This window comes from Meleagris gallopavo, chromosome 15 (genome assembly GCF_000146605.3).
Source record: "Meleagris gallopavo isolate NT-WF06-2002-E0010 breed Aviagen turkey brand Nicholas breeding stock chromosome 15, Turkey_5.1, whole genome shotgun sequence".
In the NCBI taxonomy this organism is placed as follows: domain Eukaryota; kingdom Metazoa; phylum Chordata; class Aves; order Galliformes; family Phasianidae; genus Meleagris; species Meleagris gallopavo.
In genome coordinates, this window is record NC_015025.2 from 8,682,327 (window position 1) to 8,707,100 (window position 24,774).

General features: G+C 39.2%; 1 protein-coding gene and 1 long non-coding RNA gene across 2 annotated transcripts in view; both read left to right on the forward strand.

The window, feature by feature from the left end:
- The window catches only part of CPEB4 (cytoplasmic polyadenylation element binding protein 4), a 37,085-nt gene extending 17,042 nt beyond the window's left edge, over nucleotides 1-20,043 (forward strand). The window contains exons 3-8 of the mRNA XM_010718963.2: nucleotides 7,729-7,902; nucleotides 10,130-10,219; nucleotides 10,870-10,988; nucleotides 11,843-11,957; nucleotides 12,172-12,353; nucleotides 15,599-20,043. Of these exons, the coding sequence (XP_010717265.1) occupies nucleotides 7,729-7,902; nucleotides 10,130-10,219; nucleotides 10,870-10,988; nucleotides 11,843-11,957; nucleotides 12,172-12,353; nucleotides 15,599-15,826 (908 nt within the window). The 3' untranslated portion in view covers nucleotides 15,827-20,043. The remainder of the gene's footprint in view (nucleotides 1-7,728; nucleotides 7,903-10,129; nucleotides 10,220-10,869; nucleotides 10,989-11,842; nucleotides 11,958-12,171; nucleotides 12,354-15,598) is intronic.
- A 3,033-nt stretch (nucleotides 20,044-23,076) lies between these two features.
- Nucleotides 23,077-24,774, forward strand: part of LOC116217213 — a 4,988-nt gene continuing 3,290 nt past the window's right edge. Inside the window, exons 1-2 of the long non-coding RNA XR_004161412.1 lie at nucleotides 23,077-23,116; nucleotides 24,416-24,470. This is a non-coding gene — a long non-coding RNA (uncharacterized LOC116217213). The remainder of the gene's footprint in view (nucleotides 23,117-24,415; nucleotides 24,471-24,774) is intronic.

The following is a 24,774-nucleotide window of genomic DNA, read 5'->3' on the forward strand; positions in this document are numbered from 1 at the left end:
GCTAAGCCAATCTTTTGGGACAGGCTGTTCTGCAAGTATCTTTGCTATCATAGAAAGTGATCAGAACACAGGAGTTTAACTGGATTACCTGCTAAAGACTTGCAGTTTCCTGGGATTTATTTTTATTTGCAAAGCAGCAAACCTTTCTATAATACCCTTCCTTCATGTCAACCACTAATGTATCAATTCTATTGGACCACTATCAAATTTCTACTAGTGGTTTTCCAGCTGGAGTTCTGCATACCTGCAACAAATCCAATTTGGACTGGTTTGTCTTGAAAGCCTGGGTGTGAAAATAAGGGAGCTGATTCTTGAATGCTTGTCATTTCAAGGCTCTGCAGCACAGGAGACTTCAGCTGACGTACTGGCTGTGATAGTGAAGTGTGATGGCATAGGAGGCACAGATTAAAGAGTGTACATGCAAACAAGTGTGGTGTTTCTCACATTTGAGATGTCTGGTTGTGTTTCTTAATCATTCAGAAATGCTTTTTATTTAAAGGATTAGAGAGGAAAACTAAATTTTGAATGCTGTTCAATTTATTGTCGACAAGTAATGATTCAGCAAGGTCCATGCTTAACTTCTGTGCCTGGATTCTGCTTTTTGAAGAGATGTTAACAACTCTTAAAAATTTCTTTTTTTCATTTTTGTTTAAAAATCAGAACAAATTACTCAACTCTTCTAGGCTGGATATATATCCTAAGTCTACTACCAGGTGCTTTATCTTAAAAAAAAAATAAATAATAAAAATAAAAATTCTTTCAAATTATTTCAGCAATTTTTATAGACTTCTTGGGAGTATAAAGCTCTGCATTCTTTGTCTAGTTTCTTTAGTACTTAAGCATGAGACATAAGAAGAAGAATGTTTGATTAGAGGAGTCTGAAAATACATCTTGAAGTAGATTCATCCTTACTTGGCTTAATTTGTCATTCACTGCAATGCAGATGGGTTAGCTGTGATGCTGAGTGTCTTGGGTTTTGTTTTCAGTAAATCAAGCAGTTGTTTTTAGATGAGTAGAGCAGTCCTTTGCATATCTCTGATAGCTGTAGGGATGCAGAGGTACACAGAGATGTATTCTTTAAGTTTTACTTTGTGAGAAATCCTGATAATAGGATTCCTAGCTTGGCAGTCAGAGTGCATGGATACGAGAAAAGTGGAGCATGGGGACACTTGTGATAGGTAACACATATAAAACTATTTATAATAAATAATTTTCCCGTGTTTTGTAGTAATGTTATATACAAATACTGTCAGTAGTGCACAAAGAGTTAGGGAGGTGGAGACAACTTCATGAAAGCATTCTAAATATTGTCTTGGTTGTTCATGTGTGATTTAGAGTTGTTGTAGTAATGTTGCTGTGCTGTATCTAGGCAGAGGAAATGAAGTGCTGGTTCCTTGAAAATGCAGTTTCTGTTTCTCTTGCTAATTGGAGTAGGGTTGTAGTACAGTTCTGTCTTTATTTTTCAAATAAATTACTGGAAAAATTAGTGTCTTTTTTACGTTACTGTAAATATGAAAAATGGGGAAATGTTTTGTTGCAGAGACTTGAGTTTGTGTGTGCTACCCTTCCCGTATTGCTTGGGACTGAAGCATGAGGGTGCTTAAAAAAGGAACAAAGCTGTCATGTTGCATTCCAGGCTGCCTTGTGATCATTCCTTCCACAGACAAAAATAAGTTGCTTTGAACCTATTATTGTGCTTAAGGAACTCTGGTTTTAAATCTTGCAGCATGTTGCTATATGCCAATGTAAATTGAGCTTTGAGTCACATGCAGGAATCGTTTCAAGGTATTCATTAAAGCATGGGCAGAGCTCAGCCTGCCCTTCTGCAGAAGTGTCAGGCTGATGGCATGGGCAGATATCTGCCTCTCTTGAGGGTATGCTCAGTATAAAGCTCCAGGAACAGTGTGTGTGAACCAGAACTACGAAGGCAAGGTTTGTGAAGTTTTTTGCATCTTTTCTATGTGTTTCAATAAAATCAGTAGTAAGTTGTTGTGGGTTAATAATACCTTATTCTGTCACTCAGTACATAAATTCTATCTACTGATCTTTAGCATGTGGCATCCTTTTTTTCTCCTATTGGAAAGTCCATCCTTTGTGTGTGTTTTGTATCTGAGAATTTGTTTGGTTCTTTATTGGCAAAGTTGTTTAATACTTTTTCTTCTCCCAGCTGCAAACTCTGCCTTCATCTTTTTATTTTTGAAGTATAGCAGTATCACACATGTCTGGAAAATAAATGCTGTTAGTTGTTCCATCTCATAAACTGGGAGAAGTACAGAGGGAAAAGATTGGATATTTTTTTATAACTTGTGTATTCCTTAGAAGTCATACATTAACATAAGGCAAAGCTCAGTGCCACCAGCAGTGGGGTGGCTGTTTCTCTGAAACACACACATAATTCAAACATCCATTCTGCAGCAGGGAAGTGTGCTTCATGATTTGCTTCTCTGCTTTTGATTTTTTTTTTTAATCTCTGATCCTATGGGGATTCCTGGAGGGAAGAAATATTCAAGTATCAGTGATATTTATGGGTTCCACTTAGATTGATTTACTATAACCGAGCTTTAGCATAGTGGGAATTATTAAAAAAAAAAAAATTGAGTACCTTCTAGACAAAATTGTAGCTATGTTTAGGATTTTAAGCAAGTCTGTTTTGGAAAAGATGGCTCTGCATTATTCTGTTTGATAGCAAAGAAAACTTCAAAGTTAGCTTTGAAGCTTCCATATTTTTGTGAGGAGTGAGGCTGGATTTGGTTTGTCAGCTTTCAGGAGGAGTTAAGTGGTTTTTGAAATGTGTGAAAGATCTTTAGAGGTTCAGTCTGCGTGGCACTGTGTTAGCCTGGCAGATTACCTGAGAGCATCTGCAGGAAAGGAATAATGATGGTGGTGGAAGCTCTCACACAAACCTCATTTGTGTGTTTTAATAAACTGACACACACTGTAGTGTATCTCAGCTTCTCTCCTTGCTGACCCCCCAGTGTTTGATGTATAAAGTTGTCTCTGACCAAACTATAAGATGTTGCTATGCCGGTAGTCTGCTTTGGCATAGAAGTGTATGCTCTTGAAATGAAGTCAGATTCTACTTCAATTATTTTTCCATAAATTAAAAAAAAAAGAAAAAAAAAAAGGAGAATCGTAAGTGTTGCGTGCATCATTATCAGTGCCTAACATGAGAATGAGAGACTGGGCTGTTGTTAGATTGGTGTTTGTGCTGATGTACAGAACACAATCACTGCCTTGAGCAGCTTGTGGACCAAAGAGGAGTTAAGTACAGAACTGTACAGGTGTTACATCAACCTGGACTATAGCAAGGAAGTGAGAATGAGGATACAGTCATCATTCAGCTCTGGGCATTCAGTCGGTCTGATCATTCTGGAGCATTATGTTTACATCAGTACTAAGTATGAATGCTGTGTTTGGATGCTGGCATATTTCTCCTAGTTGCAGCGTGGCCCTCAGTGGTTGGGGTGACATTCTCCACAGGAGATGCAGTGCCTCTTGCTTGCTCGTCCCTTTGCTTGAAACATTCCATCCCCGATGCTGACCTGTTTGTGAAAATCCCCTGCACTCAGTGGCACAAAGTACAGCTGCAAGTGCTACCAGTCTGCAGAGTGGGAGACAGCAGGCACTTCAGCTGCGCTGCAGTTCAGCTAGGATAAGATTTCTCTTAATATGAAATTATGAAAGCCAGAGTCAGGGCTGGTAGATGGCAGCTAACTGCCTTCCTGGCCTGCCAAGAGAGCATTCTTTTGTTTCAGGGTTGTTTTACATTGTGCAAAATTAATGGCATGTGATGAGCTCTGAATTCAATGAGAGGAGAAAGTTTGTATCTGTACTGTGCTGGGGTAATTTACAAGTGGCTCTTGAGAAACGTTTTGAAATGTCAAGTGCTGGTATTTTGTGGGTTAGAGGAAGCAAATGCACAAAACAAGTTAAATGAGGAAAAAAAAAAATCTCAGTATTTGGTTCTCAAACCTTCTTCAGTGGTATTTAGCGCTGAAAATGCTTTGTAGCTGCTGGCTGAGCTCTTTTTTTTTTTTTTGCTGCTTTCCATGCCAGGAAAGGAGAAAAGGTCTTATTGTTGTGAGTGACACAGGTGGCAAAGCAGCGAGGAAGGACTGACCTGAATTGTGCACACAGATCCTCAGTGGGAGCCGAGCCTGGGCTGAGAGCTGTGCTGCCAAGGGTGGGTGTTCCAAGCAAGGAGTTCATGCGGTTTGGTTCTGATTCAGGAACTGCAGGCAGGATTTTTATGGCTTTATAGGCAGGGCTGGTTTTGAAAGTGCTCTGAAACGTGCACATGCTTCTGATCTCTGTCAGAATGTTGGAAGGCTGCTGATTGCTTTCCCTGAAAGCCAAGTCTCCCAAAACTTTTCACTTTGAGGGCTATGTGAGCTATGTCTTGGATTCTGTGCATAAGCAAGGCATGTAAAGCCCCCAGGTTCTTCCCTAAAGCTAGGATCTGTGTGAAGGTGAGGTGATGTGCTGCACTCTGAAGACAAAGGCTTTGTTTTTTAATCTCCGTGTTAAGTGTGAACGTATCAGCCAAGCATCAGAGACGTAAATGGTCTTACAGGTGCCAAATAATTGTGAGGGAAATTGAACTGATATGTTTTTTTTATTTTGAAAGCGGGAACTGTTCATGTTTTATTGCGGTTTGCAGATATTTAAATACTTAAACTAATTGTCAGCCTCAATTTTGAACGAGGAAGCAAAATAAAACGTGTGATGTGCTCTGAATTTCTCATAGTACTTGCCAGCAGAACCCGAGCCTTTCAAACTGTTGGCCTTCTTTCAGGTACAGATTTTAATGAGGCTGAAACAGAAAGAATGTGCAAATGTGATGACAAAGTGTAACCGTGCTGAACAGGTACTGGAAGCTGGCACCGAAAAGTGCAGAACTTATTGCTGGTAGAGTTGATTTGTTTTGGGAAATGAAAAGTAGGAAGCAGTGGGAAGCTGTTGAATTATTACAGTGGAGTACAAAGTCAGTGTGAGGGATTCTGTACTGTTGTGCACAAACTGCGGGAGGTCAGAAAGCCAGATTATCCACCCTGACATTTTCTCCTTGAATTTCAGTTTTTCAGCTAGTTATTTGCCGGTAATAATTTCAAGCAAGGATTTTGTGAGTGGCTCAAAGTGCTTGTAGCAAATGAATTTGAAAACAGAAATGAGCACTGTTGTTCTCCACTTTCCTTGTTTTAGGGCTGGTCCTGCAGGTCCAGTGTGTTTGTTAGGGCTGGTCCTGCAGTTCTGATGTTAGGCCTGGTCCTGCAGGTCTGATGACCATCGATGGCAGTGCTTGATGTTGGTGAGGAGAGGGCATGGTGGGCTGAGTGCAGGACACCTGCTGCATGAGAAAAGATGGATTTGTGTACGAGTGCACATCCAGCAGGGGACTGAGGTATAGATGCTACAAGAAATGTGCAACTTAAGAAGTTACATTGCTTTCAGAAAGTCTCTTTGGCTGCACACATACCTTGTCAGCTTCAAAGCAACATGTTTTGTCAATAAGAGATGGTGCAAGGAAGGCGTGGTGTTGTGGGTGGGAGGGGAGGTCAGCTCATGAACACCAATTTAAATGACCTGGAATATGAAAAGGCTGGAGAATCACCGAGTTAGAATAAAGGCAATAAATCAAGGTCTTTTGGTCCTTATAACAATGTTTGAAAGGCTGTTTTCTTTCTCATTTAACATGCAGCAAGGACATATGGGAGAAGGCGAGGTAACAATATTCCTATTTAATTTTCTAATGTTGACAATGTCTCATGGGAGAAAAAACATTAAGTTGTTACTAGTGGGCAAACTCCAAAATATTTGAGTATAAAGCATCAGTTTCACACAAGTTTCCCTAGTCTGCATGCTGTAAGTAAACATTTTCACTGAATTAGGCTGTACTCCACAACAGTGCTATTGAGGCTATCACAGTCCTTTCAGTGGACATCTGTATGATATGTTATACCGTAGAGCTGTGTTGCTGTTTGTGTGTATGTTATGAATGCCAATGCTGGAGAAGCTTATTTTGGTTCTTTGAGAGCTGATGGTTTTCTTGATGCAGCAGAGACTGTAGTGAGTATTTGTCCTGGCCTCTTAGGTTAGAGAACCTGATGCTGCAAGCATGCGTATTGAGTTATCTCACAGCAGTGGTAATGAACCTAAAAAGAGATGTGAAGGTACAGAGAATTGCTCCTCTCCAACAGTGCCTGCAGGACTGGGGCCTTCAGAGATGAAAGAAATGAAATACACCTCAGTTCATTAGGGAAAAACAAAGCATCATTTAAGTATATATTACAATATTTTTGTCACAGTACAGAGCCAAGTTTACCTAGTTACAGAAGTAGGTCTTATTATATAGAGATTGTTAATCAAAGAAGTAAAAAGATCCCTGAAGTTTCAAATAAAGAAAGCTGGCCAAGTCTTCCATGTTTTTATTCATATAAATTCTGTGGGCTGTTTATTTTGTTTTATTTTTGCTTTCAACCTGTGAACTGTTTGATTTTTGCATGGGAACAGCCAGGATATTGGATCTGGTAAATCTGCTGTTCAATATATTGTTTCCTTTTTAAAATGGAGTAAATGACAGTAATTTCTTTTCAGAGGAAGGAAGCAGAGCAGCACAGATTAACCGTAGCAATACACTACTGTGGTGGATTGTAATGAACTCTGGAAAAGCAGACACATTATATCATAGCTCAGGTGAAAGGAAATGTATCCCAAAACTTGTGGCAGACCTCATTAATTGGTTACTTTCCCTATGTGTATTTATTCCTAAAGCACTCATTAAGTGAATAGAAATCACTTTGTTGTCTAGCTGTTGAATACTGTAACCAAAGAAAGAATTCAGGGATGAGATCAGTTTGTGTGCTCAGCTTATTACATTATACAGTTGCATTCAGATAATCTTATTTAAAAGTAATGAATGTTATTAAAGAAATCTATGATAAAAGGATTACCACAGAAGAATATTGGGCAGTGAGGGGAAGCATGCTTACATTTTCTCTTAGAGCGAGTTCATGAACGCAATTCCTTTGTAACATCCAAGTGAGCTTTCTTCTGAGAATGTCTCAGTGTTGCCGAGTTTTCAGTCTTCATTTGTGGTAAATGAGAGTGGGTCTTCCCAGATTTATCAGGATATTTTTGTTATTTGCAAGTGGGTGGCTTGTGATTTGTTTTGCTATCAGGAGATCTAAATGTGTAACGTATCTAGTTGCAGAATTCTTTTTCTTGCCATCTGCGCTGTGAAATTTTCTCTCTGCCTTGTAAGAAGCTGTTCACTGGGAAGAGATTATGTACAGCTTAGGTTCTAATGTCTGCTATTGGGAAACTCCCTAAAAAGAGGTGGGGATGTGGGGGAAAGTGGGGCTTTTATTCTCTTTCATTTGAAAGTTCTTTTAAAAGAATTTTAATTAGAAACATGACATTTATGGAAAGTAGTCAGTCTGAGCATCCATTTGAAGTACAATTTTGTTTCAAATTTCTGTTAGTTGTGGTGCCTTTATGAAGGAGGTCGTGACCTTTTCTCTGAAACAATACATTTGAATTACTGAACGATAATGAAAACTTTGAGAGTCATATGAAATCAAGAACAGAATTGCTCATTAAAAGGGAAGACTGCAAACAGTTCTACTGCCAACACAAAAACATTAATATGCATTAGTACCTATTAAAACAGTTTGTGCTTTGTTCTGTTAGTATGTTTTTTCCTTCTTTTTCTTTTAACCCCCTCTTCAGGTCAGTCTTCGCTGTTTCCAATGGAAGACGGGTTCTTGGATGACGGACGTGGCGATCAGACTCTGCACAGTGGGTTGGGGTCACCTCACTGCTTCTCCCATCAGAATGGGGAGCGAGTGGAGCGCTACTCCAGGAAGGTCTTTGTTGGTGGGCTGCCCCCAGACATCGATGAAGGTACGCTCCGAAAATCTTACCCAGGAGCTCCTTTTGGCTTAGTGGCAGAAAAGAGGTGTGAAAACTTTTGCCTGTTAGGTGACTGAAAGAATGTTTTTCTAACTCTACAGAAGAGCTTTGATGTGTAAATAAGGTTTTGTATATTGCCACTTTTACTCCGTGGCAAATGCGAGATAATTCAGACTAGTTTTGGCTATGATATTGTTTTGCTGCTGAGGGACAAAAGCTTACGTTATCGCACTGAAGTTTGCAGTATAAGAGGTATAAAAAGGAGGTGGTGATGCAACAATAAACAAGTAAATATCCCTGTTGTAAGTCACAGTACTTTGCAGTCATTTTGTATGCACCAGAAGTTAGTAGTAGGGAAAGGATTTCTAGTAGATTTGTAAGGTGTATGTAATGTAATTCATATGTGGAAGTTTATGTATGATTTCTTAGAGGTGATTTTTAGCCATGATCACATCCTGTGGTAGCTTCTAACACGTCCATGGTGAGGGTCACAATTGTGGTGAAGCTTCTTTTCATCAGAAAGTTCTGTTTTTTTGTGTGTATAGAGCATGATGTGGGGTGGCTACAAGAACGTCAACTGTAAATCCGCGAAGTTGCTTTTATTTTTTTTTTTCCCAACCACAGAATTATTTTTCATCCCCACTTTTTGTCAGGAAGAGAGCTTGTTATGCGCTGCAGTTTGTATTACTGCAGCATGACAACCTGACTGTCACATCCAACATAAGAGCTACATTTATCCTGTTTAACATAACTTATTCCTTCAGCATTTAAAAGGTCAAGTCTAACATGACGTTTACAAGAGGAAAATCTTATTACAGTTTTTTTTTTGTTTGTGTCTTTGTCACTTTTGTTGATTTAAAAACAGATGAGACAAATAGTTCTGTCTGTGTGAAGCCGAGTTATCGAGGCACAAAGCCTTTGCAAAATGTGTGCTGGGAGGGTAGCTTGAATGTGTCAGAGTTGCTTCATGTCAGCACTCCTCTTGCTAAATGCACGAGTGTGAATTAGAAAGAGGACAATGTGATTTAAAGCGTCTCACACCTGAGTCTGAACTTTTTCTGACTGTAATTCTAAAATGCATTTTATATAATGTAATTTAAAATGAATTTTTTCTTACTACTGTTCTAGATGAAGATTTGTTGTAGGAATAGAGATGTAATAAGTAATGTTTTCTTTGGTTAATATCTTCGTCACCACATAACCTTGACACACTTCTTTTCCTGGGTGCATTTCTGATGATCATTGGGTACAAAGCAGCTGTCAGTACTATGGCTTGTGAGCTGCTATTTCATTAGCAATGTCATCAGCAGGTATAAACAGACTGAAAGGAACATAACCAGTAGCACCTTTTCAGATTTCTAACCCCAACACTGTGCTGCTGTAGAAGGGTCTGTAACACCTTGAGCAGAATTCAGCTAAGCATTGTGCCAATTTAGATGGCACTCCAGCAACAGAAAGTTTGTTCTTTTCGTTTCCTTTTTTTATTGAAAAATTCTTGTTCAGAGAACTTTAACTGGTGATGGTTCAAATGTCTTTTGTGGAGAAGGGAACAATCACTTTCAACAAGAATTAGAACTAGAAGACTCCTACAGGACTAGCATATGCACATTTTTACCAGCAACTTTAGGTGGAAGGCAAATTTGAAATGGATGCAAGAGTTGCTTCTTGCTGTAGTTGTATGTTGTTTGCCACCTCTCCTATAATGTTGCATAACAGTGTTGTGGAAGTTCGCTCTGTATTAGTTGGAGGTCACACTCAGATAGTATTTGCTGATGTGGCACTGGCATGCACTATGAGCAGGTGTGACTGACTCCTGTGATAGGCTGCTCATTTTTCTCCAGTCTTTCTGCAGTTTTAAGACCCACTGACAGGGCTGGTTGCTTACTAGCAAGTCAGCAAGTTGCCTTTAAACTCTTTGTGGCAGAATAGTTGAAGTTGTGTTATGATAGCTGTATAGATTCAGTTTCTGTTTATTAGTGGGTTTGAAATCAACAGTAAAAATAAAAGATGGATCTTTGAACTGTATTGTTTTGTAACATGTGTTCTGACTTGTCCTAAAGATGCCCCATCAGCTAATAAGCACTTCTATAATTTGGTAAACCATTAGGGCTATGGCATGTTTGTTTATATAGTGAAGCTAAATGAAGTCTGTGTTTTTCAGTTGTCTTGCAATCAACTGATTTTAATTTCAGTTCATGCCTTCTTCCTCTCTGTGTAGATGAGATCACTGCTAGCTTTCGTCGCTTTGGACCTTTGATTGTAGACTGGCCACACAAGGCAGAAAGCAAATCTTATTTTCCTCCTAAGGGTAAATATCTGATAATGGTATCATTGTTCTAGAATTTATTTTTCTTGATAAGACTCAACTTCAAAAGAGATTTTGGTCATCAGACCAAAGTTTAGGGGAAAGATCGATGAATCCTTGGCTTATAAAATGATTTTAGAATGGGCTTTGCAATTATTCTGCACTAAAACAATTATTCCCTAACTTCCTGTTATTACTTTATTCGGTTTTCCTTTTCTTTCTTTTTTTTTTTTCCCCTGTTGTTCTTCGTTCTGCTTTACTTGCTTTTGTAATAATAATCAAGGCTAGTTTTCTGTAAAGCAGCTAAATACTGTTCACAGATGCCAGAGAGTACTAGCACCTTATATTAACAGCCGTGCTGGGAAGCATGCCTCCACAGCTGTGGCTTTTGTTCAGTTCTTACTACTGGCTTTTCCTTTTCAAAGGAAGTGGGGAGAGAATGTGTTGATCAGCAATCTCCCTCCCTTCTTTCCTTTGTGACTGTCAGAGGGCTTGCAGGAAGTTTGGTTGGGAATGTGCGGGGGCATCTTAAAGTTTGTCCTTTATCATATAGTAGCATGATGACACGGTGCCAAGCATAATTTTGGGTTAAGTTACTGTACAATAAGGTGAATAGAGGAAAGAAATTGTGTGCTTGTTTTCCCTTTTGGTAGGATATGCATTTTTGCTGTTCCAAGATGAAAGCTCTGTGCAGGCACTGATTGATGCATGTATTGAAGAAGATGGAAAGCTCTATCTTTGTGTTTCCAGCCCTACTATCAAAGACAAACCGGTAGGTAGAATTTTCAGGACCTACACAATTCCTGTATGATAACCAGAAATTGTACTCTTCAGGTGCCTTTTGTTTTTCCTGTCTTCAGAATGCTAATGCTTAAATTTCTCCAAATTGCCAAATTAAGTTTTCAAAAAGAGGAATAACATATTTTTAAAGTAGACATCAGGAAGTGTTGAAGTCTAGTTACAATTCTCAGTTTTGTTAGAAAAAGGTTTGCTGAATTTCACCTTTGATGTAATAAACATATTTTCTCCTTCTCGTGGAATAAAGTTGTAATATTATCTGTAGTGTTGCATGCAACCTGTTTTGACAGAGACAAATAAAAAAAGCGTAATATTGCACAGAACTGTACATTATTAATAGAAATGACTCTGTGACTGATGCAAGTCTGTTAATAGCTGGGAGACTTCTGTCATATTCTTGCACTTCAAATCCAGCCAGCAGTAGGTAAATATAAAGCTGCTAGTTTGTCATAGTAAATAAACACACACATTTGAGCCTGTTCCATTGAGATAACACTGGTCTGGTGCTTACTTGCCTAGACCAACTCGAATAGTGAAGATATGTGTGCAGTAGTGTGGTTCATGCAGCACCGTTTGGCCATGATTAAGTAAATGCGTAAGTAAGGGGGGAGTTTTTTTTTTTTTCCCAGAAATGTAACAAGGAAGTGGTGAAATTTGGTACAATCAAGTGGAGCTTATTAACGTTTCATTTTGGGAAATGATTGCTGAATAGGGAGTTAAAAATAGTGTAGTTTAGGAGGCTTTCTACTTTGTAGAATACTGTTTTAAGTTATATTACTGATATACTTTGAATTGTGAATGGTTAAAAAAAAGGCTTTTTGTCCATAGGTTCAGATCCGGCCTTGGAACCTTAGTGATAGTGATTTTGTTATGGATGGTTCACAGCCTCTTGACCCACGAAAAACCATTTTTGTTGGTGGTGTTCCTCGGCCTTTACGAGCAGGTACACTGCGTGTTCCGCAGCACTGGGCATGTTGAATATGCAGTCTGATTTGGGGAGCAAGGGGGGAGAGAAGTTATTTCAGCAAATGAACTATGAAGTGTTCCTGACACTTGCAGTGGGGCACATGGATACAAATGAACTATCACACTGGATGCTTTTAGAGGGGGAAAAAAATAACCAAGCCTACACTGTTTCATTTTCCTTTCTGGTTTAGTGGAACTTGCAATGATAATGGATCGACTCTATGGAGGGGTGTGCTATGCTGGAATTGACACAGACCCTGAGCTGAAGTACCCAAAAGGAGCTGGGCGGGTTGCATTTTCTAATCAACAGAGTTACATAGCTGCTATCAGTGCTCGCTTTGTTCAGCTGCAGCATGGAGAGATAGATAAACGGGTAAGGTCTTCAAGTGTATTCTGTTTTTTTTCAGTGCCTTCTCTAGAAATGGCTTTCCATGTGAATGTGTGTCATTGTGAAGACTGTAAATGTTATATCAGATGCATTGTATGTTTAAGGCTAGATTGTGCCACTAAGATACAACACAGAATAAAAATGATGGAGTGGTGCAAAGCTGTTTCTTGTGGAGCGTGGGAGGCAACTGTGAAGCTGACTTTCTCAAATTGCTTAGCATAATGGGAAGCATGTCAGCTGCCTTGCCCTTTTATAAGAATATTACACTCGTCATATACTCCCACTGCAAGGATTTGCACTTGTAGTGTTTGTATAATGTCAGGGAGGAGGGTATCTGCTAAGAGTGGAGCAGTTTTTTCTCCTGTTCTGCATCTTTGTAGAGAATGGGCAGAATGTAGCTCTACTGTAATGCATTGTATGCTGAGTGGTTCGGAAGAACATCGCAGTAATGCATTGTGAACTCTTCAGCAGGCATTACAGCCTCACAGTCATCCTGCACATCTTATGTAAAAGCTGCCCAGTTAGTTGTTTCCGTGATAATCTATAATTATTGCTTAATTTGTTAATATAAATTAAAGGAATATGTTGATAAGATCTGTAATTTGCTTGTGTCTGCCCTCATCTGTATCAAATGTGACTTAGTCCATTGCAGTGATCTTTGGGCCTCAATTTTGATAAACTGAGATCCCTCTATCTATTGTTCTCACTGGTGCTTTGTCTCTGAATTTTCTTACATGACTGTCACTATTTATTTCAATTTTATTATCACTACAGAAGAAAACCCCCAAACTTGGCTGATGAGCTGATTATCATTTCACTTCTCTCTTGGCTATAAAGCTTGGGTAGAACAACTGTTTGTCTCAGGGTCTGTGAGATGGAATGTCTTTGTTCTGATCTTGGCTCTGAAATAAGTTCTGTATGGCTTTGAACAAATAATTTGGGCTGCCCTTGTGCAACTTCTGCTTGCATAAGCAGACATTTGGGTGAATAGGTCCATTGAAGCTGTCGGGACTAGAAATTTAAGTAATTGTGAACTCTGGCAAATATTTTGCAATCTGTTTCCCCTTCCTTCTCTCCTCCTCCTCTGTATTTCCCCATTTTGTGTTTTCAGAAAAGCCATGGGGAGATAAATGCTCAGAGGATTCGTTATGAGAGCATTTGGTTGCATAAAAGACATAAAAAGGCAACAATGGAAACAATGCTTTTCATTAATTACTTGCTAGTTGTTTTGTTTTCTAACTAAGTTTTTCTGTACAAATAAAAATGAAAGTAATAACAAGAAGGGATTTCCTATAAAATTAGGCAAGGAGGAGCTGCTAAGAGATGTGCCCTTCAGAGAGGTAGTGCAAGGTAAATGCTCAGTGGCCTGCAGTGCCCACTGCTACTGAGCTTCTGCTGTGTGCTGCCACCCTAAGTGTGCCTGATGAAGTTGCTGTACTTTAAGGTACTTCTTGTAAAGCCTCCATGTAGCCAGCACAGGTATGAAATGCAGGCCATGTTGGTCCTGTGCACTATAGCACACACTGAATAAATGTGTTGAGGACTCTGACTCATACCTGTGGTTTATAGACTTGCACAGAAACCAGTGGTGCAATAACAGGCTAAAGCAAGCAGAGGTGTAATTACCCGTCCTGTAGTATGGCCTTTAGGTTGCAGCCTAAGCCAGCCTCTGAATGCATTATATTCAAGTACAGTAAAGCTGCAAAGCTGCCATGTTAAGGAGGTCAGTACAGCATAGCTGTATTTTGTCCTCTTACTCACCACTGAGTACCCAACCTCAAACTGCTTAGCAAACTAGATGACAAAGGGAGAAAGTGAAGTCTCCCTCTCTTCAGTCTTCTGCTATTCTTTTATACATCTATTCTTCTGAGATGGTGTGGAGGAGTGTTTGAGAAACACTATCAGTGGGAGAGGAGAAAAAGAAGGAGGGAAAAGGCTGCTGTATTGTCTCTCAAGTAGTTTGTAAGCACAAATGACGTGAACCTACTGCATTGTCTTCTCTGGAGCCTATTAGGATTGGGTGAGTTTAAAATGCTAGGAACTGTGAAATCAGCTGGCATACAGCTGAGATTTGTGAGTTGAAGCCATCCCTAAGCAGATGTAGAAATAGCAGGACAACGTAGAGACACCAGTTGCTGTCTGGATACTTGGAAATGGTTGTGAAAATGCCTGATGGCACAGGCTTCATGGAGGGCTCACAAACACTGTCAGGACAGGAACTTGTTTGTATGCTTCTTTAAGGTGAGGTTTAAGTTTTGTTAATGCGCTTCTGATGCACACATGGACCTTTCGTAGTCCTAGGGAGTGAAGGAGTGGGAGCAGAGGTGATATTGGTTATGAGGTGAAACCCAGCCTGTAAGGGATGGCAGTGCTATTTGAGCACGTAGGCATGCCTAAACAAGCTGTACTCCAGCCAGCTTGTATACTGAGAGCAGCGAGCTTTGCCTTCCTGTCACACAGTCAGCATTCTGCACTGTGGGCAGGGGTTTGTTTTTGGTATGCAAATGCCTAGATTAAAAGCTAGTGGCCTGCAGATGTTGTAGTGTAGATGTATCCTTGTAGCACCAGCTGGTAAGTTCCTGTGAGTCATTATCAATTAAGTACTTAAATGTTTCTTCTTTCTTGTCTGCTGCTCATCTGGCCCTTCATGCCAACTGAGTAGATGGTCATCAGTCCCATTTTAAGCCTCGTATTTGATACCAGCAAGAGTAGGTGGGTCTCTTTCTGCTGAGTGGACAAAGCCACAGAAAAAGAGAACAGAGATGTGCTGTTTATTGAAGATAATGATTTTTTTTTTTTTAAAGCTGGGGATTCAGACATTGAAATTTGCAAACTGCTTTTAATCTGCAGGCAGTGTTGTGTAAACAGTTTCCTACCTGAACGGGTAGGAGCTTAGTTGTGCATCACGCTACTTAGAAATAAATCCTCAGAATTCTCCAGTGTTCTGATGTGAATCTGTGTGTATCAGTTCTACAGCCACATGTTGATTTCTGCAAACAAACGACAGCCTGTGTGAAACTGATGCTGAGCATTGGATTCTGGTGGCTTTTGAAGGATGAAGGAAGGCAGTGGGAACCAGACTGTTCTCGCGTTAAGTGCCTATGCGTTTTGCCATGTAATTCTTGTCTGTGTTGTTCTCTGCTGGAATACAAATAGTCTATGTTGTGGAATTGACTTCATCTACATTGTAATTAAGAATTGTAAACTTTCTTCTCATTTTCTGTATGCAGGTGGAAGTTAAGCCATATGTCTTGGATGATCAGCTTTGTGATGAATGTCAGGGGGCCCGTTGCGGTGGAAAATTTGCTCCATTTTTCTGTGCTAATGTTACCTGTCTGCAGTATTACTGTGAATATTGCTGGGCTGCTATCCATTCACGCGCTGGCAGGGAATTCCACAAGCCCCTGGTGAAGGAGGGAGGAGATCGCCCAAGACATATTTCATTCCGCTGGAACTAAATGATCGCTGCAGCGCTCATATGCAGGCCTCAAATTAAGTGCACTCTTCTGTTATCCTGATTGTCCCTACCCACCCTGCCCTTTCTCTTATTCAAGATAGCATGTCCTTTTGTAGTAGTCTGTAATTTAACAATAGTATAATGAAAGAATGACCTATAATATGGGTATTTTGTAGAATCTTGTCATTGAAAACTGTATTGGGAACTCCTTTTCGTATTGATAACATGTTGCAAGTGAGTTGCATTCTCTTGTCTTTACTAGGGAGAGAACACTTAATTTCATGCAACATTTTCTTAGAGGAGAGAAAAATATTAAGAAAAGAGAATTGAAACAATAGAGTATTTTGGTTTTTTAATTAAATTATTGTTAATAAAGAACATAAGAATACTTTTATTAAAATAACCGTGTAACAATAACACTATAAGTCTGTTCTGACACTTTTCCCCAGGGAAGCCTGTTTTTGCCTCTCGTTTTGTTTTGACTTTGGATTTTTCCAGCAACAGATGAAGTTAGCGTTTACCTATCAACGGGAAAGAGCATGTTTAAAGCAACAAAAATGCATGAGTAAAGTTGAAGCAGCATTTTAATAACGATAGTTCTTTCTTTCTTTCCTTCTTTCTTTCTTTAATCTTTTAAGGGTTTTGAGGCTGAAATTTTTGCTCGGTATTTATCTGACCTTGCCTCTGACTACCACCCACATCCAAATTAGTAATGAGATAGGCAGAGCTTACTATATTTTCATCAAAATTATTACATTTTAAGAATTCCTGAATGTAAAAGTTGAGTAAAGTTACTACTGAGGGGGGAGTGCACTTTTTTTTTCTTTATGTTTAAGAGAATTCAATTGTCTGGTTACAGCCCTAGAAGTCCAACCAAAGCTAGAGTAATGACAACTAGTTAACTGGCATTTCCTCTCCTGAAGGATAAATATATAGATTTTATTTTTGATGGCTATATTATAACTCTATATCCTAATATACTAACATTCATCAGGGGCCAGCCTTTGCTCTCCATTTTGACATGAAAAACTAGAAAACCTTAAGATACCTCAAGGATATCACTAATTTTTACTGAAGTTTTGATATTCCAGTGTGTCACACAAAGTAAAATGGGCTGCTTACTGGTTTCCCATCATGGATGTAAAGTCAGTTTTGAATACTCTCTAACTTAGTTGTAACAGAAGGCATGAACCTCCATAGTTTCCAGGTCCCGTTTTGCGCTGTTTTGTGCATGAAACGGTGCAAGCATGCCTATGCCTTTCTTACGCTTCTTGTAGAAAGAATCCCAGCTAAAATTCGTCTTCTTCAGAACTTAATGTGGAAAAATAGAGAAACACAGGTATTTGAAGTGCCAACATTGCTAAGTTAATGCCTGCTTTATTATAAACAAATTCTACCTTGAGAAGCATTAACACAGTACATGTTAATGGAATGACAAAGAGTGGGTGCAGGGGTTTAGTTTGAAATAGCTGAATGAAGGAGTAGTTCTGAACATTATTTTTCTTACTTTTGAACTAAAGCCCCGGCCAACTTCTGAAACTACTCTTTAGCAGTGTGCAACCAAACAGGTTCAGTGGCAATCTTCTAAACCGCCCGACCGGCGTGGTACCATCCTAGATTCTCTCAGACCAAAGACTTGCCTCAGCACTGCTTGGGAAACATCTGCTGCGCTGAAAGCGTTTGCCGGCCCCCTCGTCCCGTCCCCCAGCCCAGATTATCTTTATGAGAAGCAGTTTTTATTTTCAATACAGGCTTTAATGAACCTTCTCAAGTTCCAAAGGTCAAAATGGAGACATTTGCTGTCTATTAGTCAAGTATAGAAAGGGAGCTGCTTTTAATGAAATCCCTGAAAATATTGACAACAGTAATGCAAATGCAGAGTGCTCTTGTGTAGATTGTCAGGGACTTTTTTTTCTCTGAAGTACATAATTAGAGTTGGAATGTTCCTTTAATTTTTTTAATGCTTGTAGGTGGCTTGGGGTGTGCTATTGTGCCGATCCTACCCAGTAAACAGGTGAGATGGGTTACCATTACGAGAAATAACACTGTTTGAGAACTAGCTTTGAATAATAATTTTCCCTTTGTACATGACCTGCTGAATTTCGGTACAGTGTTTTTGTAGCTAACTTATTTTGTCATGCACATAATGTATATTTGTTATGCACTACTTTTGTATATCTTGTTTTTCCAACAGTGAGCATTTTTAGGCACACTTTTCACTGACGGGATATCTCTTTATGCAATACCTCAATTTTTCATATTGCAAAGAGTAGCTTTTTGTACTTTTATTACTGAGAGATCTTCATATACTTCATTTTTTAATATAAATAATTTTAATAAATTTTATTTTCTTATATTCTGCTTTTTATACATTTCAGTGCTCTGCATACATTTTGAATTATGGATGTTGTGCACTGGCAATGCTATTTTAGAATCTGCAGAGAAAAGAAAGCATGTTGCTTAAACATCTTAGCCCAGCACCAGGTATTTGGTGTACATATAATTTAAGAAATAGTATATGTAAAGTTGAGAATTAAAGAAGAAAAGCATGAAAGTGACAAATGACACTGTCTTTAGACCCTGAAATTTAAATGCATAAATATAGCGTAGGATTTAAAAGCAAAGAAACATCAAAATTGTCTACCGCTTCTTACTGAGTTTTTAAAGATGATACACAAATGCAGACGTTTTTGGTGAATGTTTAGCCATTTTTAATATTAATAAAAATTGATGTTAGGTGTTTGATGCAGAAATGTGTCTACTCTTTTAAATTATATTTAAAGAATAAAAGAGAGCCTGCTAGGTGGCGGGCGCGTAATGTTAGTATGCATGACTAATGTAAGAAGTTGTTATTCTACTAATATTCACTTGTGATTGTGTGACAAGCGTGTTTACAGATTATTTGGTTACACTTCGATTTACAGGGCATAAACAATTATAGGCATTACTCTGTACTTAAGTAGTGACCACACGTCCTTCTGATTACATGGGATTTGTAGTTGGGGTTACCGTGTAGCTCCAAACATAATTAACATGTAATTAGTTTACCGGTCTTAGGGTATCACTTCGATTTGCAAAGGGGTTGATGAGCATGTAGTTTTATCACACTAGCATGGCACCGGCCATGTATTTACAGTGTAGTTACAGAGTAATTACATGGTTATTTTTGCAATGTAAAATAAAGTGTTTCTGATTATTTTGTATGTAAAGGAACCCCACTGCCCCGTGCTTTTTGGTATAGTATCTACTTCTCCATACACAGACCTCTGCAGAATGCAAATTTAAAACTTGCAGTGAATGAATTTAGCGTTTTCTAAGGATGCTGTTGGAAAGACTTGATAATTCACCCCTTTTGTTTTTAGAGGAGTTGAAACCTTCTGTTAAAAGGTGATTTAAAACTTGAATGTGATGAATTGTGGCAAGTTAACTTCAAGTTATGTGCAATACCTATTTCAGACTTCTGGAAGATCTTTGCAGTGTAATTCTTTGTTTTTAATTGCAGACATTTAAAAATGTCATTTTCTACTGTTCTAGTAAATCCTCTTTCTTGCTGGCGTTTCTAAAGAAAAGAATCAGAAATCGATCTTTCTACTAATGTAAATTTGAGATTATTTTTAAAAAAAATGGAATAAAAGGTTTTGGTCATTTGCTTTATTTTATTATTTTAAAGCTACTGTGATAGCATTGTAAGAATTGGGACAATATTGTATTCAACTGTTTTATTTTTTATATTTTTAAATCTTAAAGTATAATTAGTTTTTATAATTTTCATCAGATTTTTTTGTTATATTTTTTGGAAGTGAAACTTTTAGCAAGTGGGTGTCTAGTTTTTACTAATCCCTAATATGTTTTTCCCCGCAATGTATTGCTCATATTATCAGAAGGAAAAGTTATTTAAGTATGTCAGTTAATTGTACTACTTGGCTGAATTTCCATATAGTTTTTACTGTGTATGGGGAGGTTGTAGTATTTATTATAGCATTTTAAATAAGGGTAATTCATTTTTATTAAAGTCATTTTCACGTTTAAGTTCATATTTTTGTATGTTCTACTCTAAGTTATATAACACAAGTTACTTTTTTTAAAGAGTTCATTTGTTGAAGTGCTAGTGAAAATTAATGTTATTAAATAGTTTGCAAATGACTATTTATACCAGTATGCATATAATTTTTAAATATTTGTAATGTGAGATGTTGAATGAATAAAACTTTTAACTCAGTGCTTCTCCTTAACCTCTTTTTTTTTTTTTAAGCTTTCAGTGGATAAATGTTCCTTTGTGACTGCAGCTCCTGGGGCTCGGGAGGTGATGCTGATGAAGTGGGCACATGTCTGACTGTATATATGAGAAGTACTCAAGGCTGTGTTCTGTGGTCCTGTTCTGGTCAGAACACTGAGCATGGTTTTGTAGAGGGTGTGTGAGAGAGACTGTAACCACTGGAGAGATGCTGAGTGCGCTGAACAGTGCATTAAAGCACCGCAAGATAAATGTGCAGAGCAGCAGAAATGGGAAGGGCGATGTCTGGAGGGCTGTAGAACTGCTGTTGGTTGAATCAGGCTGCAAGAAGAACCATTGTTTCTGCTTACATGCAGATGTTGTCTTTAGGGAATGTTGAATGCTAACTACTTAATTTTGTGGATTTGGTGCTTGTTGAGGATTTGGTGCTTGTTGAGTAATCTTATGTATCTCTGGAAAAACCTTTCAGCAGCTTCAGCACTGCTGTTTCTGTTTTTTTTCACAGCCATAAGAGTATCAGCCTAGCCAGGAATTGGATCATTTCTTTCTGCTCTCTGCTTCCAATTCATGGGGTCAAAAGACAACCGCTATGCAGCTGAGAAATCAAGCTAACTGGCGGGTGATATGTTTAATGAGAAGGATACCACTGAGGCACATGCAATGCATGACATAAGTCAGAAACCACCGTGCAGCTGGGACAAAAAGATAACCAGGCAAGGACCTGTCCAAGCATGGCACAGACAGACAAGGATTGCTTTTCACTTGTCTCGCAGCTGTGATCTGATATTCCCTGAAGGAATAAGTCTGGTATCTTAAAGAACGTTCTTAGATGAGGTTGCTAGTGTCGGCATTAATTTAAAATACCTGATCTTGAAATGTCTAAGGAGTCTTGTGGATGGTTGCCACCTACTATATCTGGTCTTCAGAAGCTATCCTTAGCGGCTAGGAGTTCCAAATTTGTTTTTGTTTGTTTTCTAAACTTTGACACAAGTAGCATTGCACTGACCAGTGCTTTGTCATTGGCATCTGGGCTACTAATCTCTTGTGCCTCCGTTTGAGGAATGGTGTTGTAAATGTTTTATAGATGTTGAGTGTAATTATTTCCATGGGCACTTTAGAAAATGCAGAATTGAGCTGTAATGGGATTAGTTCTGCAAGGTGCTAATCACTTGAATTCCCATTGGCTTCGGATGATGCAAACTTAGAAGCTAATGCCTTTTTAACAAGAAAAAAATTGCTGGTGACTCTGTGCGTCTACTTTCAATCCTTTGAAATGGCTACTTAAAAATAATCATAAAATGCTGGTAAACTTTGGAAAAATACAGAGGCTGGAGATGGGAAGTCTGCCTGGCAAATGATGAATTCCACATTGCTGCATTTTGCACCAGGCAGAGCACTGGTTGGTAAGGGAAGTATCTCTCCATTCTCTGTATTCTTATTGCTAGGAAATAGTTATAGGTTGGCCTCTCCCAGTGTGATAACGAGTTCTTGACTTTGCTTTCAAGTGCAGAGTGGTCTTCTAGAAAGCATGTGCTTATCAGTGCTTTATCTGATAATGGTTTCTAACAAGTAGGATGGAGTTGAAATTTGGTCCTGCGGTGGGGGTTTTTAATAGTGTTAGAACGAGTGGTGTCTTCCACAGACAAGGCACTCCCACATTCGTTTGAGTTCACAAATGCTTATCAAGATGAAGTCTGATTGGTGTGTAAATTAATTAAGAGCTTTTCCCCTCTGGAGACTGCAGAATACTTTGTGAATATTTGCCTGTGTAATGAGATTTAATTTATTAGAGTCTAAAAAAAAAATCACCTCAATAAGGTGAAATACCAGAAGTCTGGGGCGTTCCAAACTGAAAATAATCACCTTTTTAGCAATGGCCTTGGCTGATTCTGAATTGCTGAGAAGAACATTCTAGGAAAGATAATATATCAAATCTCTTCTGGGTTTCAGTTTGTCCTGAAACTATAAATAAATGCTCCAAGCTGACTCCAGAAGGTGGAGGTTTGCCTGCGGGGTAGAATTTCAGAATTTCCACAGTACATGAATCTCAAATATTTTCTTTCAGCACAAACTGTTCGTTGAGCACAGTCAGCCACCAGCTTTCTCTAGGGTGCTGCTTTCACTAAATGAACTGCTACATTCCGCATCAGTGAAGGAACTCAGTTTGGGTGCAGATGGATAAAACCCATCTAGGACAGAGTTAAAGGCTAAGGTATGTTTTAAAGAGAGTCTCCTGGCTGTCAAGTTCTTGTCGGACAGTTTCTACTGTCTGTCCTGGTTCTCCAGCTGCTGTTTATTCAGCGCAATGAAAGCCTGCTCAGCCACAGTCCAAAATGCACATTGCTAGCCTACAGGAAATCTAAGACAAATAATAGCCTTAGAAAGGATAGATGAGGAAAAAAACACTGACATCTCTTCCTCTGCGTAAAATAAGCTGATTCAGTCTGCCAGTATGAAAAACAGCCTCTGGGATAAGAATATACTTGCAGCTGTCTTCCCAGTCATAGAAATTGAAGGGGTGTAGAGAGGCTGAATCAGTGCTCCCAAGGTGTTATTGAACTCCCTAAGACAGAGAGAAGGTCATTCTGAAACTTGGTGCTTTCATTAGTGCTATCAGGTATTGCCTGCTTTCACGACACCCAAACTCTTATTTGCTGACTATTTGTATGGCTTGTCAGAAGTTTTTTCATTATGAGTGTTTATTAATTTGAATGTGATTATTACTAAAGGAAGCTCTCTCAGTTGTCTTGTTTAGGACACTTGGGAAACCATAGTGTGGTGCTATTCTGTTTGGGGTCCCTCACAGAATTTGAGAACTTGGAAAAGTTCTCAGTTCTCCTTGTAGTGGAAATGCAAAGTCACAGCCTGAAGCAGTGATTGAGCACCTGGTAGGAAGGCAGGGCCAACCCGGGGGAGCTCAGGTGCATGCAATGCAGCTGAGTGACCAGAAGGGATGGAGCCAGGGTCAGTCCCCTTCCCAGACCTCAGTTAAGTGTTGGCAGTGGAGGTGAGGGCATCTCTTGCTGGAGATCCCTGCCTACCTGAGGCCTTTCAAAGGTAAGCAGTTCTTTTCCTTCATTTCTCCATTCACAGCTACTGTATTTGGGCTCGTTCTCATTTGTTGCAGCCAAAGGTTTTGCTACCCTGCTACTATTGCAGCACTTTCCATCCCATTATAGCATTACACTATAAAATATGGAAGTAGATAAAATTTATTTTTGATCGTGTTTTTCTTCCTCAGAGTTAATTTTGGTGAGTGGTGAAAACTGAAATTAAATCCTCTGAGCACAGCACCGTGAGAACACTTTTTTTGGTTTTGCATTAGTTCTGGTGCTTTTCGTGTCACTGAGAAGTGTTGATTTTGTTTATGTGACAGGCTGTGTAGATGCAGTTCGCGCTCACTGCATGCCTTAGTAACTTTTAACATGGTGTTGTAATCTGTGGAGGATACCAATTCACACACAGAGCAAAGCATTACAAAAAAGGTCTGCTGACTTTCTCTGGTCCAACATTTCAGAAAATGTTATTTCAACCGAAATTGCCATTTCTCACTGCTTTTGACTTATGAGCCAGGACCAGTTTGCTTAGTGATCTCTGATGCCTTGATATCCATGTGAAAGCATTAAGTTGTCAGTTTAGAAAAGTGTCATTTTTCAAGACAATCTTTGCCACTATAAGCACGTGCCCAGTACTGGTTTGTGTATGGAGCACACTCCTGCCAAGCATTTCTGAATTTTCTTTCAGTGAGTTAAATGTGATTTTTAGGTATTTGAGGAACATTATTACTGTAAGCAGCGGGCAGTAGCCCCCAGCTTTGCTGTACTGAGCCAGCTGTTCACAGGCAGATGCTGCTCAGTACACAGTGCCACAATCAACTCAGTTCTTCAGTCAGTAGCAAGGACATTTGCTCATGGGTTGCTTATACAGAGGGGTGTCTTTGGAGGAATCTGATGGCAGAACAAAGCAGCCACTGCTTCAATTTTCTGTGCGGAGCTGGCAGTCCCTGCAGACAGAGGCCCTGCTCTGTTCCTTTCCTGGCAGCATCCTCGAGTCTTTGGGAATAGGAAGGGAGTAAACTGGAGCAGTTCTGCTAGGGCCCAACTACCATTACAAAGTGGATGTCGTGCTAAAGGGAGAGTATGTTCAGTGATATATTTGTACTGCAGGTAGATAAGACTGTCTTGTGTGTGCAGACAGGTGCATTGGTGGTTACACTGGGCTGCAGGCATGCCTTGGGCTGATATTGTGATGAATGTCTGAAGCTCAGAAAGCACGAGTTTCTGTGCTGGGACAGATGGAAGACCTTGAATACTAAATTTGGAGGATGATTTATTGCTTTTTGCTTTTTATATGCAGTACTGAGCCAGGATTCTTCCATGGTGTGAGAAGGCAATCTGCAGTTCTGTCTCAGGTAGGACTAAGCTTCCATCTGTTTGCTCACGCAGGGTCCTACTGCACATTGCCCAGAACTAGAATTGTAACATTTACTATTATAAAGCCTTCAGCCTTTGGAAGAGTCAGGGGAAAGTTTTCATCTCTCTCTTTTGGAAACAAAGGATGCCATATTACGTAACAATAGTTTGCACATTTACATGGAAAAGTGAAATCAGAGAAACAGAAGTCCTAACCTGCCTTTTGTGATAACCTCTGGACAGCACGTCTTTCCCAGAAAGAATTCCCTTTAATTCTTGTGTTAGCAGCATTCTTTTTTTTTT